The sequence below is a fragment of the Apium graveolens genome, chromosome 10, assembly GCF_009905375.1.
Source record: "Apium graveolens cultivar Ventura chromosome 10, ASM990537v1, whole genome shotgun sequence".
NCBI lineage: Eukaryota > Viridiplantae > Streptophyta > Magnoliopsida > Apiales > Apiaceae > Apium > Apium graveolens.
The window spans coordinates 5,221,936-5,238,062 of NC_133656.1; the positions used below are offsets into that span (position 1 = coordinate 5,221,936).

Consider the following 16,127-nt stretch of genomic DNA (forward strand, 5'->3'; position numbering starts at 1 on the left):
CAGTCGAACTTCTCAGTCTTACGAGTAAGCCGCGTTAAAGGGGCTACTATCTTTACAAACTTGAACGAACCTCTGGTAGTGACCGGTCAATCCTACCTCTGGGAGTTGCCCTAACCATGGTCATCAATTCTTCAGTGGTCCTTTATTCATTCTTGTCAGGATCCTTCACGGGATCCTCCTCAGCAACAATCCCTTCTAGGACAACATCCTCAACCGCTACATCCTCAATATCAACATCATCCGGTCCTGCGTTAGGATGCTCTATCGGATCCACAATCCGATCTCCAATTAGTAATAAAATATCATCGCGCTGTTACTCCTCAACCTCAGGGTTCGGAGTCCCGCTACCATATACGATAATGAACTACGCTTCTATCACGATATTTATAAGGGTTCCCATAAGGGTTTTAACTGTCAGTACTACGTTAGGTAGCCCGACTATGAACTTGGCAAGAGTTCTTATTATCTTAGTTATTATCTTAACATCACATCATCTCTGAGGTTTATAACGCTTAGCTCTGATACCACTTCTGTAACACCCCCAAATCCGGGGTCGGGGATCCGGGTTGTCACGAGTTCCATTTCCCTTAATAACACCCAATCTTAATAAATAATCAACTACTCTGTACTGTGACCCCACAATAAACACACACACCACAAGTTATAGTCTCAGAGATGAATATCCAAAAATAATCACAAGTCGTTTTATTCCACCAATATGCCAATACACCTAAAAAGGGTTTTCTGAATAAATTTACATTTCTTTGCCATTATTACAATTCATAAATATACATAAATCTGGTACATCAAAAGTTGAAGCCTAGCCTATTGGTAATTTCTACCTCAGCTACAGCGGCCTCAACGCTTCCAGAAAGCTGCGGAACGTTTCCTATCCGCTTGCGAATTGGGAGCTTGGTCCTATTCATCTTATCTATCAGATGTTGTGTGATGAAAGAAGAAAGCAAGGGTGAGCAGCAAGCCCACCAAAATAATATGTATAATGATTAACAATATATGAGCCTTCGCATAGTACTCATGAAATTCTTGGTCAAAAGAAATGAACCAAGTTGATATCTTAATGCGATGAAGTCGCAAAATATTCAGTATATATACATATATACTTTTCAAAATCTTGGAAGTCCTCTTCCATGCATAATATACACAAAGTTCCAGTTTATAACTGTATAAAAATATCGTTGCAAGGTGATCTCATATATCTAACCTTGTCTCAACGTTTTTCTAAAAGTCTTTGTCATTCATAAGACAACCATTAACTAGATATAAGTTTAAAAGATGAAGTTACAAGATACTCCAATATACTTATATCTTTTCCAAATACTACTTGAACTACCACCGTTCAAGTTATAATTAGTTTCAAAAGTTCATCACATAGATGAGACTACAAGATCAGATTTGAATAGATTAAATCTTTAAAATATCATCAAAATAAAATGAAGTTACGAGATACTTCATTTGATGCAAACATCATTTTGAAAACTTGACCCTGCCAACACTCAACAATCGCCCAACCGTAGCCTTTCTATCGAAGTGCTCTAGGTAGTGTTGCAGAAATATCCAATTGGATGATGAACTCATTACGGGAGTTTACCGCGCAAGGAAGACCACTTACGATGATCAGTCGTAGTAGTGCAACCCCACCATTTTCTACATGTAGAGGAGAACCTGTCGGATTTACTTGTCAACCGAACACTGAACTCCTAAGGAATGGACCGCCTTAACGGAACTTTCAGGCCATTTGGGCCAATATAATAAGGCTGGGCTGGCGCCACTCGACCACTTACGCCACTCCTAGTTCAGATGAAATCCATGACTCTGAAACGTAAAGCTCGTTCCCCCTTTCCCCAAGTAGAAACTTGTTGATACGGCTCCACCAAGAAGTCGTATCTAGTTGGAAAGGAGAACTCACCGATATTTCCCAGGCGATGCCTGTTAATGGATTAACTTGTTCCAAGAATTTTACTTCCCGAGTGTTGGGTAAGTAATCAATTCATTTACCAAAACATCAACCTTGTTGCGAATATAAAACACACCACAGAGCCGGATCCCTCCTGTTTTGAGCGAGTATTTAAATCCCCTTCGAAAGGAGGATCTTAAATATAAAAATGAGTTTTGGGATCTGCTCTAACTTTTAAAATTCATTTTGAAGACTCGCAAAACATTTTTAAGAATGTTTGGAGTGATGCTGATTTAACAAGGTAAATCAGTCCCAATATATTAGAAAATATCTGAATATTATTATTTAAATAATATTCCCATAAAGAATAATCTTTATAAAAATAATTGAAGTAGAAGTTTTAAAACTTATACTTGAAATGAATATTAAATAACCAAAGATATACCTATACGAAAGTACTATCTTTATTTGAATAATCAAAAGTGAGTTTGATTATCGACACCTTATTCTTTAATAAAATAAAGAATATATCTCAGCAAATAATCAGAGTCATAGATCCTCAAATGAATATTCAAATAATATTCAATAAATAAATTAAGCTGAGTCATAAGCCCTCGAATGAATATTCGAAATAATATTCAATAATAAAATAAAGGAGTCATAAGTCCTCGAATGAATATTCGAAATAATATTCATTAAATAATAAGCTGAGTCATACATCCTCAAATGAATATCCAAGTAATATTCAATAAATAATATAAAGGAGTCATAAGTCCTCGAATGAATATTCAAGGTAATATTCATTAATAAAATAAAGTTATCGAATAAACCTTATTCGATTAATAGTTTTGAAAACTATAACCATATATATATATAAATATATATATATATATATAAAATCTACTCGGGATCCTCGACTCCCGGTTTTAGAAAATGTTTTCACCTTTGGGTCCCTATACTAAGGGTATATGCAAATTACCGCTATTCTCTAGCATAGGTATTATCAACTGAACCAACAGATATATATGGCAAGAATACGAAACAGGCATGCATATGTACCATATCACATGCTACAATATATCGCAAGAATTTGCTAATATAACTATCATGCATCTATTATAAGATAATGCATATACAAGTGTATACATCACAACAACAGTATAACGGGTAGAAAACTTGCCTGAGTGCTCCCGGATAGACTTAAGCTTAGAATGGGTCCGATAACCTATGAACAACAACATAAGTCGGAATTAAACCCTGGTCGCTTAAGAAACTAGACTTTAACCATTTAGAGTCCTAACGTTCACTTTCGCGCTTAACGATTTACTTAAGTCGCTCGAGTACCCTCGGCTCCCCCATTTTTAATAAATTAACCATTATGAGTTTTAAGGCGATTCTTTTGCAAGTGTCTTACCAACTGCCTATTACACCTTACATAAATGTTTCATACTTCAATTGGTCCTTTAAGGTCTTTAACCTATGTTTCAAAGTAAGGCGAGGGGTAATGTTTCGTTCGCGAAACGTCGTTACTTAAAACGGCCGTTTCTCCTAAAACGTTCATCGGAATCAAACGAACCACATATCAAAACGAAGCTCGTAACATGAACTATCTAAACATAGCAATGGTGAAAACCTTGCAGGGAGTTCTCGGGTCCAAATGTTATGAACAAAAGCAGTCTAAAGTAAATCGGATATTACGACGGCTATGTTTACGCGATTTCCCAAATTTAAACCAACTCAAAAAAACCACAATTCAACCCCAATTCACAACCCAATCCAAACTCCATCCAAAATACATTACAACAGCCCCAAACCAACTCATTATAATCCATTTACTTACTCCTAAAACTTGAATTTAAACTATACTACATTCTTTAACCAAATCTTAAGATTTCAATAAATCAATCACCACCATTCCAACCCAAACTCTTAAACAAACAAGTTTCAAGCTACTCTTTACTCTAACAACCAAAATCAACCTAATATACAAATTAAAGCTAGGGTTTGGAGATGATATACCTTCCTTGAAGTGGTGTGAGTAGCTAAGAAGCCTTAGGAAGCCTTGATGAGTCTTAGGAAAGCTTGGATCTTAAAGGAAAAGCAAGAAAATCAAGTTAAAAACCTTGAAATCACTATTTATTGTCTTCTTCATTGATTTATTGGAGAAGATAGAGAATGAATGGGATGCTTAAACTCATAATATAGCCATATCTATGCATAAGGAACACTAGGGAATTATCTTACCAATTTAGGAGGCTTGGATCTTGGATTTTGAAAATCCTTTCCTTTGAAATTGTAAAAAGCCGAGAGAAAGCTTTTGTTGAAGAGAAATAAATTTCTTTTGTTTTGATGAAATGATTTGTTTGGCTTGGTGGATGTAATTTTGTTTTTGTTTTGGTTAATTACCTTTTTAGCCTTAAGTTTGTGTGGTTCTACTTCAACCACATCTCCTTCCTTCTCATGTCATGCTTATGTCATGCTATGATGTCATCTTCCCCTCCTTGTCCTCTTCTCATTGGTTGGGTGACATCATCCTCTCTAATCCCTTTGATTAACTTCCTAATTGTTTGCCTAATGACCGTTGATCTGTTATACGGTTCGCTTAACTTTCGTTTTCGTTTATCGTTTGAGGGATCATACCCCGGATCTTATTACTTAGGTTCCCTTAACCTTTCTCAATATATTATATTCCTTTTATGATCCTCTCTTATACTCAATTCTTTCCGTATCTAGTGGATTTCCGGGAAAATCAAAGTGTTCGGAATTTGAATTCTGACGATCTTTACATACACTTATATCCCATATAAAGTACTAATAAAATCTCAGAATATCCATACCAGAACCCCTACATAGTGTGGCATGAAAAGTTTTCCCATTCAGCAAAAACACTATTCATAAGGGTTTCAAAAATTTCCAAAAATTGGGGTTATTACAGCACATAAGAGATCCTGAACTATTGATAGCAGCAACACCGTTCCTACTGCTGATTCTTTGAGGGGAACTGCTTTAACACCTCGTTTGATGGATATGGCTGCTGAGGAGGAGTATTCTAGGCTTCTGTCTAAGCCAATTTTGAAGGAGAGGGGATTTTTACCATCGGGGAGGGATGGTGAGTTGTTACCGATGATTGCGAAGAAAGGGTGGATTTCTTTTTGTAAGCCGCCGGAGGCGGTTCTAATGAGTGTGGTTCGCGAGTTTTATGCGAACGCCAAGGCTGAAACGAATGGGTTTACTGTTGTTCGTGGGCTTATTGCGGATTATCAGCCGGAGACGATTCGCCGTGTTATTGCACTACTAGAAAATCAGCATTAGACATCGCACATTAGACATCAGTCAGAAAAGTCACTGATGTTAAAAGCCTTTTTTACATCACATAAAAAAAAGTGATGTCTTTTTGGTATGTTTACATCAGCTTTTGAGTAAAATGATGTCTAAGTTGTTCTTTTAAAAACTATGTCACATCAGTTAACATATAAACAGATTTCCAATTTCCTTTTAACATCGGTTGACATAATAACCGATGTCTAAGCTCAATTTTAAAAAATTAGAGCCCGCTGCTTCTCCCTTTTGCTCCCCGTCCTTAGCCAAATCTTTTCCCCCCTTAGTATATTTTCCCATCCCGCCTATTCACTCATTCACTTTAATAACATTATAACATAAAATTAAAAATAAATCAAAAACAAAACAAAAACAAAAAATTACAATCTCCACAAAAACAAAAACAAAAACTCATTCACTCATTCCCCCTTTCTCTCTCGACTGCTAAACCTAGAACTCTCAAATGTATGCTTACTGTCTTTCCCCCTTTCCGATTAGACCTTGAATCTCCAATTAAACCTCTCAATTTCTTTAACTCATCTCTTAATTTCATACTGTCTTTCTTTCAAATGTTTGTTTTCTCATTTGTTTCAATTTTTGTGACAGATTCGAAGATTAAGGAGTTAAGTGTGTTCATTGAAGTTTAAGGTGAGGAGTAGAGTTTCTTGGAGCTAAATCTTGTAGCTAAGGGTTTATTAAAGCTTAAAGCTCGGAGCTAATTAAGTTGGATTTTGGTCTTGGAGTTTGTTGCTGTGTTTTTTGGGATTTTGGAGCTTGCTTTGTTAGGTATATTCTTCTTTACATATCTATTTATATATGTTTGGGCTGCATGTATATATTTGTGTAGTTGTATGTATGCATGTGAAATTGAAATGTGTAGTTGTTGCATGTGTAGTTAAAATACGGATTTACATGTAATAACAAGTGCTTGTATATATTTGTGTTTGTGTTAATTGTAAATATATTTGTGTTTGGGGCTTGTCATTGTAAGTAGCATGGTTTATGAGTGAATATAGGAATTTTATATTGATTATACTAGGTAGTAAATGTACTATAGTATATAGTAAATTAATACGTTATTTGACAATCAGGTAGTTTGAGAATAACATGGACAAATCTTGGATTTTCAAAGATAGAAACACACTTCACTATGAAATCGGGGTTGAAGAGTTTTTGATATTTGCCGAGGAAAATGCTAGTGATCCTAAAAGAATCCCCTGTCCCTGTAAAAGATGTGCTAACTTCAAAAAATTTGCAGTTAAGATTATCAGGGGACTTTTATATGAAAATGGTTTTAGTCTGGGGTACCTTGATTGGATTTGGCATACACAAGGGTCTGCAAGTAGGTCATCAGTTAATAGAAATGCTCCAACCCCTGCATCTACGCCTGCCCCTGCACCTACGTCTGCCCGCGCACGGATACCTTCCCCTGGCCTTGCATCAGAAACAATCAATGTTTGTGATGCTGCATATAATTCGAGTGAGTACAATAATGAGTCGTATCAGTTTAGGAGATTTGTGGCTGATGTTGAACAGCCTTTGTATGAGGGTAGTGAATGTACCAAGTTGGAGTCGATGCTAAAATTGCACAATTGGAAAGCTTGGTTCGGAATTAGTGATAGTGCCTTTAATGATTTGCTGTCTACCGTTGGCTCTCTCCTTCCTAAGGACAATGTGATGCCACCTAATGCATATGAAGCCAAGAAAACCTTATCCGACTTGGGCCTAGAATACATAAAATATCACTCATGTCCAAACAATTGCATACTGTATCGGGGGGTAAATGTTGATGCTTCCGAGTGTCCTAAGTGTCATTTATCTCGCTGGAAGTTAGGAAAGGATGGTAAAATAAGGATTAATATTCCTGCTAAAGTAATGTGGTATTTTCCAATTATACCGAGATTCAAACGGATGTTTAAATCTCCTTCTACATCTGAACTAATGACCTGGCACTCAAAGCAGCGAATAGAAGACGGAAAGATGCGGCATCCAGCCGACTCTCCTTCTTGGGGAAATATCGACTATAGGTGGCCTGCCTTCGGTAGTGATGCACGAAATATTCGTTTGGTATTTTCTGCAGATGGTATAAACCCACATACTAACGGTCTAACCAATAGATACTCTTGTTGGCCAATAGTATTAGTGACTTATAATCTTCCTCCGTGGTTATGTATGAAGAGGAAATTTATGATGCTAACAATTTTAGTTTCCGGTCCACATGAGCCTGGCAATGATGTTGACGTATATTTACAGCCTTTAATCGATGATTTAAAGAAGTTGTGGGAAGAAGGTGAACCAAATCTTTATGATGCATACACCAAGTCATATTTCACTTTAAAAGCAATTTTATTGTGGACAATAAATGACTACCCTGCATATGGAAATCTGTCCGGATGCGTTAATAAAGGTTATATGTGTTGTCCAGTATGCGCTGATGATATAGTTGCCAAGTATTTAAGCCATAGCCAGAAGATGTGTTACCAAGGCCATCGGCGTTACTTGGCTAGGAATCATCCATATAGGAAGCAAAAGGCCACTTTTAATGGACAACAAGAATTAGGGCAGGCACGTCAACCTCTGTCTGGAGAAGAGGTTTTATTGCTGCAGGATAAAATTAAATTTCAGTTTGGGAAGGAAGTAAGGAAGTCAAAGAAGGTTGATTGTCCATGGAAGAAAAAGTCGGGTTTTTTCGAATTAGAATATTGGAAGTTTCACCATGTCCATCATTGTTTAGATGTCATGCACGTCGAGAAGAACGTGTGTGATAGCTTGATCGACACACTACTAAATATGAAACCTAAGTCTAAAGATAGTGAAGCTTCTCGTCTTGACATGATTGACATGGGGGTTAGGGCTGATCTAGCTCCACAAAAAGGAGAAAAAAAACCTACTTACCCCCTTCGATTTTTAATTTGTCCAAGGCAGAAAAGAAGAAAATGTTGTCATTGTTAATGCACATGAAACTTCCTTATGGACACGCATCGAACATTAAAAACTGTGTTTCCATGGAAGAATTAAAGATGTTTGGGATGAAGTCCCACGACTGCCACATCTTACTCCAACAACTGCTTCCTATTGCAATTCGTGCGGTACTTCCAAAAAAAGTCAGGGTCACCATAATTAGGTTGTGTTTCTTTTTTAATGCTTTGTGCAGCAAAGTTGTAGCCGTATCGAAAGTAGATAAATTGCAATCAGATGTAATAGTAACTTTGTGTGAGTTGGAAAAAATCTTTCCTGCATCATTTTTTGATATAATGATACATCTCATAGTGCACTTGGTTTGGGAATTACGGTTATGTGGGCCAGTATTTTATAGATGGATGTATGCATTTGAGAGGTTTAATAAGGTGTTGAAGAGTTACGTACGCAACCGTTATTACCCCGAAGACTGTATAGCTGAATGCTATCTGGGAGAAGAATCAGTAGAATTCTACCAAGAGTTTGTCAAGCAAGATTGCACCACTGTTGGTCTTCGTAAAGATGAAGGCAAGTTAAGTGGTCCATTATCTGTTGTGACAATGAAATCAATCGAAGAAAAAGAGCGGGATGAAGCTCATTTACATGTTCTTCTAAACAACGTTGAAGTACAGCCATATATTTTGTAAGAATTTATTAATTTTGTGGTTGTTCAATTAATATATAAATTATATATTTACTGGTTAGTTAATGATTATATAATTTCTGTTAGAATGCATAAGGATTATCTAGAGGGAATCCATCAAGGAAAAAAGAAAAGTGTTCATTAGCTCTTGAGAGAGCACAATCGCCTTTTTGCCGATTGGTTTCTAGAAAAAGTTAGTATTTTTATAGTTTCATTTGTGCCTAATTTATTTGCTCTGTAGTAATATGGAATTTAAAAGTATTTTTGTTTCTGAAAATGTTTAGGTTAGTAGTGAAATGGAGGAGAATCCTGGAGGAGTTTCAGAGACATTAAGATGGATAGCCGGAAAACCATCATTTTCAGTTTTGACTTACGAAGCTTATCTAGTAGACGGGGTCCGATACTTTACAAAAGAGCAAGACGGTGTGAGGGTTGTTCAAAGCAGCGGAGTGTCTTTAGTTGCTAAAACTGTCCAAGTGTCTAGCGCTAAATATTTGAACCCCGTAGAAAGTGACTTGACATTTTACGGTGTTATCTTAGAAGTATGGGAGCTAGATTATCATGCATTCAAAGCCCCGTTATTTTTATGTAATTGGGCAGATAATGACATGGGAATTAAGGTGGATTATCTTGGGTTCACACTTGTCGATCTAAGTCGACAAGGCCACAAGAGAGATAAATATGTGTCTATGGATCAAGTAAAGCAAGTTTATTATATTGAAGATCCGGTGGATGCCAAGTGGTCCGTTGTATTAACCTCTACAACTCGAGACTACCAAGATGTGTATAACGATGATGATTTAGGAGACACAACCATGGAAAATCCCCCATTCTGCTGCCAAATTCCTATATGTGATGTCGGTGAAGATGTTGAAAAAAATATTAGAGAAAATATTAAGGGCACTTGGGTTAAGAAGTGACAATATTATTTGTAGTCATGTATCTCCTTTTTTGTAACTGCTAGCATTGTTTATGCCTAATGATATTATTTGAATTTTCGTATGTTTATGACTGTTTATGAAATCATATAGTCATCGTGTCTGACTGTTTATAATTGTTTATAACTGTTTATGTATGCATACTTCACTAGTTTAGTTATGACTGTTTATAACTATTTATATATGCTTGTGACTAATGAAATATATGTTTCATTTTCAGATTGAAAAAGATAAATGGAAAATAAAAAACAAATATCTAAAGTACAAGACAAGTCAGATGAGGAGGTGGATAAAAGCTTGGAGCCGGAAATAGAACCTCAAGATGAAAATGTGGATTCTATGGAAGACACGAAGGCAACAGTCACTACTTCCGAAACTACAAAGAAAATGTATGGATCTGCCCGAGGGGTTTCCGCTATGCACAAAGTGGTGGTGAGGAAGGCGCAGGGCAAGAAAGCAAAGGTATCGTGCAATGCACATGGAGTTCCAGTCGGGCATGCAAGGCACATTCTACAGTCCTACACCAGAATGTTGGCTAGGACGATGATTCCGATTGATTATCCTAACTGGTCAAAGGTACCCGATGAACTAAAGGAGAAAATATGGATCGATGTGAAGGTATATAAATAAGCAATTTCTTATGCACTTTGTAAATTTTGCATTTTCTTGTACTCATGTATAGCATAACATTGGTTTCAGGAGACATTTAAAGTCCTCAAGCAGCTTCAGAAGGGGCTGATCAGGTCTGCAGGAGCAAAGTGGAGAAATTTTAAAGCAAATTTAACAAGGGATTATGTTAAGCCGTATCTTGGACAGAAGAAGAAACTACGAAAGCCTCCAGTGAAGTATGCTTTTGTTGGTAAGGAGGCTTGGAAAAATTTTGTTGCTGAAAGGACTACCTCGACATGGAAGGTATACGCGAAAGAGATCGTGTGTTTATATATGTGTTTTATTTATGTTGTGAACTGATATTTTTGTGTATTACAAATATTTTAGGAAAAATAGCATGTTAATATTATTTAAAATGTTTGTTGTAGTCACTTAGTGAAAAACAAATGGAGCGGGTGAGCAATCGAAAATATCCTCACCGCACATCTAGAAAGGGTTATGTTGGATTGTTGGAAGAAGAGGTAACCTCTGTTGAAGCATTGAACTTAAATAGTTGCATTCTACATATATTGTTGTTTTAATATTTTTTTGATTTTAATCAGCAAAAGAAAGGAACCTTGGCTCCCGATAAAGAACCTGATCGGGCTCTTATGTGGCACAAGGCTCATAAGGGAAAACTTGATGATGAGGAGGTTGATCCAGAGCTAGCTGAAATAGGGAAAAGAATTGTGAGTATTTAACAAGCAACGTTAATTTTTTTTAATTCAATTTAATTCAATTCTAATTTTAATATTTTTATGAGGAGGTTCATTCAGTTCTGATTTATATGTTAACATTCTCATGACAGGAGAATTTACTGGAGCTGTAAAGTAAGGGAGAATTCATTCCTTTTGGGAGTCAAGATGTGTTAACTACGGCCTTGCAAACTCCCGAACATTCGGGGAGGGTTCGAGGAGTTGGAGGCTTTGTTAGCCCATCAATTTTCTTTAATTTGCCAAATGGAAAAAGAAGTAGAATAACCAAAGCTGAGCTGTTGGCCCGGGATTGTGAGAGGGATGCAGAGTTGGAGAAGGCCAAGCAAGAGATGGCGAAGAAAATGGAGAAGACAAGGCAGGAGTTGGCTGAACTGAAGGGCTTACTCAGTAAAGCAAATATTTCATCTCCTCTGGTTTCGGATAAAGAAAGTTGTGATGCTCAAATAGTTGATGATCAAATGGATCCTTTTCCACCAGAGAACAAGGTAAAATAACAAGCACATTTATTTAATTTAGCTCGACATTATTCAAGCATTCATCATAGTTACTCGTTAAATATATATATGTGTGTAGACTGGTCCACGAAAATGTGAGTTGGCTGTGGGCACAATAGAAAATAAGGTGGCATTTGGCTTATTGTTTGATGATGATGACATGAACAAATATATTCACGGATTGCCAATGCAGCCTGGTTGTGCTCGTGTCTCAGTGGATGGGCCAATCCAAGGACAAGCCAAGATTCCCGTTCCGGTAGTCGGTGAGATTGAAACAGTAGAGCAGGCTGTTGGCTCCTACGTCTCATGGCCCCACGACTTAATCATATTCCCAGATGCCCCTGCTACCGCGGTATATATTTTTACATCTATATTTTATTGGATCTCGCACTATTATATTAACTCTATATTTGTTTTAACAAATTTAATAATATTTTCAGAAAAGTAAAAGAAAAGGGAATGATCCTTTAACTGATTTGCATAAGGTTCAGCCCTTATTTGAGAATATAGAAATCAATAAAAATGTTCTGAAGCGCTTTCGGTTGTTGTATAAACATGCAACGACATTCATGAAGTCCACTGGAAACTCCATTCAAATCCCGTGCGATGCGGAGGTGTTTGGTGTTGAGAAAAGAATTTTCATTTTGCATGAAAACATAATTGCTTTGCTTGAGTTTAAAATGATTGGCCAAGCAGCAATTTCTGCATACATGGCGTGAGTAGTATAAATTTTTTAATTATTGTCTTGTCTTCTTGTTGATAATTTCTGCATTTATATTCTTGTGTTTTTATAATTTCATTTTATTTGTAATGCAGATACTTGCATTGCATGGTTTGTGAAAATGAAAATTTGGAGCAATTTGCTTTCTGTGATCCCGGAGTCTCGTTTACCTTGAACATCAATTTTGAAGATAATTTGGTTAGTCGATTTAAAGAGGGTAATCTTGATCGTCTCTTTTTTATGCCACATAATAGCAAGTAAGTACATAAAAAATGTCTCCAGATTTATTATAAATCGCTTTATTTATTTATTTATAAGCATGAAATTCAAAATGATATGATTCTGATATTAATTCTGTTTATTATAAATATTTATAAAAAAATAGCTGCCATTTGGATATTGGTTGTGATTTGGGCGGGCGAGGTTTTCATACTCAATCCTCTGCCTCGTTCAACTACCTTTCCGGAGTTGGAAAAAGCAATATCAAGGTATTTGCATTTAATTTTGAGTGATTATTTTCATTATTGAGATATCAATCAATTTGTGTTATTGATACTGCTAAGATGACAGGGCTGTGATTGCGTTCAATGTTCAGGCCGAAAGGGGAAATAAAGCACCGACTATCAGATATATTACCGTAAGAACCAGGGGCATTAATTTACTTATTAGTCAGAGTTTTTTCGGTTAGATAGGGGCATTAATTTACTTATTAATTGGTCTGAGTTTTTTTGATTAAATAGGGATGCCCCAAACAGCCTGGTGGAACTGAATGCGGCTATGTTGTTATGTGTTATATGAAAGAAATTGCCATGGATAATGAAATGACATTTGTCAAAAAGGTATATTTTTTTGCTTAATTCATTCTTGATATAACTGGTGTACATATAATTTGTGGTAGAATTTATTGTTACTAATTCCTGTGTGTTACACTTTTCAGTGGTCGACAAAGAATCGGAAGGTGACTATTTCCAAGGCTGAGCTGGATGAGGTTCGATGTGAGACTCTTAGCCATATCGAGTCCTTCTTATAAAAAGGCCTAATCTGCAGCTCCTTTATGTAGACTGAATTTATAAGAATTTGTAAGAGCTACTAGTGGTTTTTGTTGATAAATATAATTGGGGAACTTTAGTTGGTAAATTTCTGTTTGAGATGAACTATATAAATGATAGATGGTGAATGTCTAGTACTTGCTTTTGCAGTTATGTAGTTTGTTTGGATTATGAAGTTTGGTTGGTGGTGGATATATGTACGTAATTGGTATAATCTATGGTAAATCAATGAATGTATGTTTGTTTTTGCTTTGTTTTGGTTTGGTTAGTTTTGGAATGGTAAAATGGCAGTTGGTATGTTTTTGGATGACTCTTGTTTGGGTTTTGGGCATTTGATTGAAACAGGGGATTCATGAATAAAAAAAATAAACAAACATCACTTCATGAACAAAATAACTGATGTAAAATATAGTCAAATAAGACATTTCATACAATAAACCGATGTCATAAGCAGGCACATATATCAGCTCACAAGAAATGACTGATGTAAAACAATATAATAGATATCACATTTTGAAAGAACTGATGTTAAACACACACAAAGACATCAGTTTCATTAAAAAAAGAAAGGTACGACATCGCTTCTGATAAAAGACTGATGTAATATGTTAAGTTACACATCAGTTTAACAAGTTTTTGATGTTAATGTATCATATTGCTTTATATATGATAAGTTTAAAATGATATACATGACATATGAATGAATAACTGAAACCATAGTGAAGGTATACATTGAAGAAAAATACATCACATTGTTAAGAAAAATGATGTCTAAGCTGTATATAGACATCAGCTAATAAGCGATGTGTAATGCACCTACCTTTCTCATCGCATGCAAAGACATCGCTTGGATTTTAAATAGACATCGGCTAATAAGCGATGTCTATTGACAAATTTCTAGTAGTGTTGGGTAGCGACAACAGAACCCCGCGGAGGAGAATTGGAATAAGGAGACCCCCGAGGATTTTGATTTGGATTTGATTGTGGCTACCCTCTATCAGTCGGGCACGGTGTGGAAGTTCAAGACAGGATCTAACGAGTATCGTTCTTTTCCGGCGGTTGCGATGAATAAGTATGCCCGTGCATGGAATGCCTTTATTTGTGCTAATATTTTGCCTACTTCACATGCACATGAGGTTACAGTCGAGAGAGCAAGGTTGTTATGGGGATCTTGAATGAGGAGTATTATGTGGACCTTGGTGAGTTCATCTACCAAGGGATTTTGAAGTTTTTGAGGGGGGCGAAACACAGCAACATCCCTTAGGTATGTACTATCACGAAGCTGTGCAGAGCAGTGGGAGTTCATTGGCCTTCTCACGAGCAACTGCAGATGTCGGCCGCTCCTATTAACTCAGCGACTCTGAATGCAATGCAGGAGTGGACGGGTGGAGAGCCCGAGGAGCATGGTTTGGGATATCGTCTTCCAGGAGGACGTCCAGCAGCTGGTGCTACCATGGCTAGGCCCAGTCAAGTTCGTGATGAGGCAGGCTCTTCTAGAGCCCAGGAAGGTGCTGAAATGGCTGATGCCCATTATAGGAGGCTGTCGAGGAGGATTGATGCGATGTATGAGTCGCAGAGTAGGTTCGCTCAGGAGCTCACCCTTGCACTTGGGACTGCTTTCAGAGGCCTTGGAGCTGACATCCAGTGGCCCGTTTTTGGTGAGGACTCTGCTTATCCGCCTCCTGACACTCCACCCTTTGAGGGTGATGATGATGATTTCTCCGAGTAGGTATACCCTGTCTTCCTTTCTACTACCTTCACTGGGGACAGTGAAGATTTTAAGTTTGGGGGTGGTAGTTAAGGAATATTTTTGTGTGTGTGTCGTGTAGTTGCATATTCATGATAGTTTAGTTCATATAATTGCATATTTTTGCCATATATAGTTTTTTATTTTATTTTATAGCTTTATTTATCATGTCATTTAGCTCATGCATATACCATGATCCCTTTTGCGTTGCTTTACCGATTGATTTGTGATATTGATACAAGTGTAGTGATAGTGTTGAAGTGATGATTGAGTCTTGTAGGTTGACATGCATGCTAGAAACACTTGTAATCTCACTAAGTCTTAGAGTATGCTTAAGGACTAGATTGTTGTCATGGTTTGATGGTTTTTGAGGTTAATCTATTGATTATGCTTAGAATTTATGATAGGCTCTTAATGATAAAATGCATGAAAAGAAAAAAAAATTGGAATTCATTGCTAATTGTGGCTAGGCGTCAAATGGCTAGTAGCCGGCTCATATTTTTATGCGAGTAGTCTAGGGTTGAGCAAGATGGAGCGAAACGCACTTGCTCAGAAATTTAAAAAAATAGAAAAAAAATAGAAAAAAAGAAAAAAAAAGGGAAAGAAAAAATAAAGAGTTAATGCATAATTGATCACGAGTGGACTCTTTGGTATTCGAGTTATTAAGTTCTTAGGAGACTTTATGCCTAGTGACCTAAGGCTTTTATAGTCTGGGATCCGCTAACCTAACGCTCGCTAAATGGATGCCATTGCATAAGTCTTTTGTGGACCTCACTCATTGCACGGTCAAATAAGCATTTGTTGTTGTGTTGAATAAAAGCATGATTCCGTAATAAGCTCCAGTGATCTTGAAGTGTTATAAGTCATTTTGTGCCTAGAATTTACTCTTCGTATAATCATGTGATTGCCTTGAGGATAATCGAGTTATGATAATTGATCTAGTTTCGAAGCATATCTGTTAAGCATCCGCACACACCACG

General features: G+C 36.7%; 1 protein-coding gene across 1 annotated transcript; it reads left to right on the forward strand.

Moving 5' to 3' along the window:
- The first annotated feature begins 6,340 nt into the window (after nt 1–6,340).
- LOC141689685 (uncharacterized) lies at nt 6,341–9,754 on the forward strand. The gene is made up of 3 exons (XM_074494042.1): nt 6,341–8,154; nt 8,388–8,817; nt 9,119–9,754. The coding sequence occupies exons 1-3, from the start codon at nt 6,341–6,343 to the stop codon at nt 9,752–9,754; spliced, it is 2,880 nt and encodes a 959-aa protein (XP_074350143.1).
- Nucleotides 9,755–16,127: the final 6,373 nt, after the last annotated feature.

Coding starts and splice junctions, on each gene's coding strand:
- LOC141689685 (XM_074494042.1), top strand. CDS start 6,341: ATGGACAAATCTTGGATTTTCAAAGATAGAAACACACTTCACTATGAA. Junction 8,155..8,387: donor CGATTTTTAATTTGTCCAAG/GCAGAAAAGAAG, acceptor TGCTTTGTGCAG/CAAAGTTGTAGCCGTATCGA. Junction 8,818..9,118: donor TTCTTCTAAACAACGTTGAA/GTACAGCCATAT, acceptor GAAAATGTTTAG/GTTAGTAGTGAAATGGAGGA.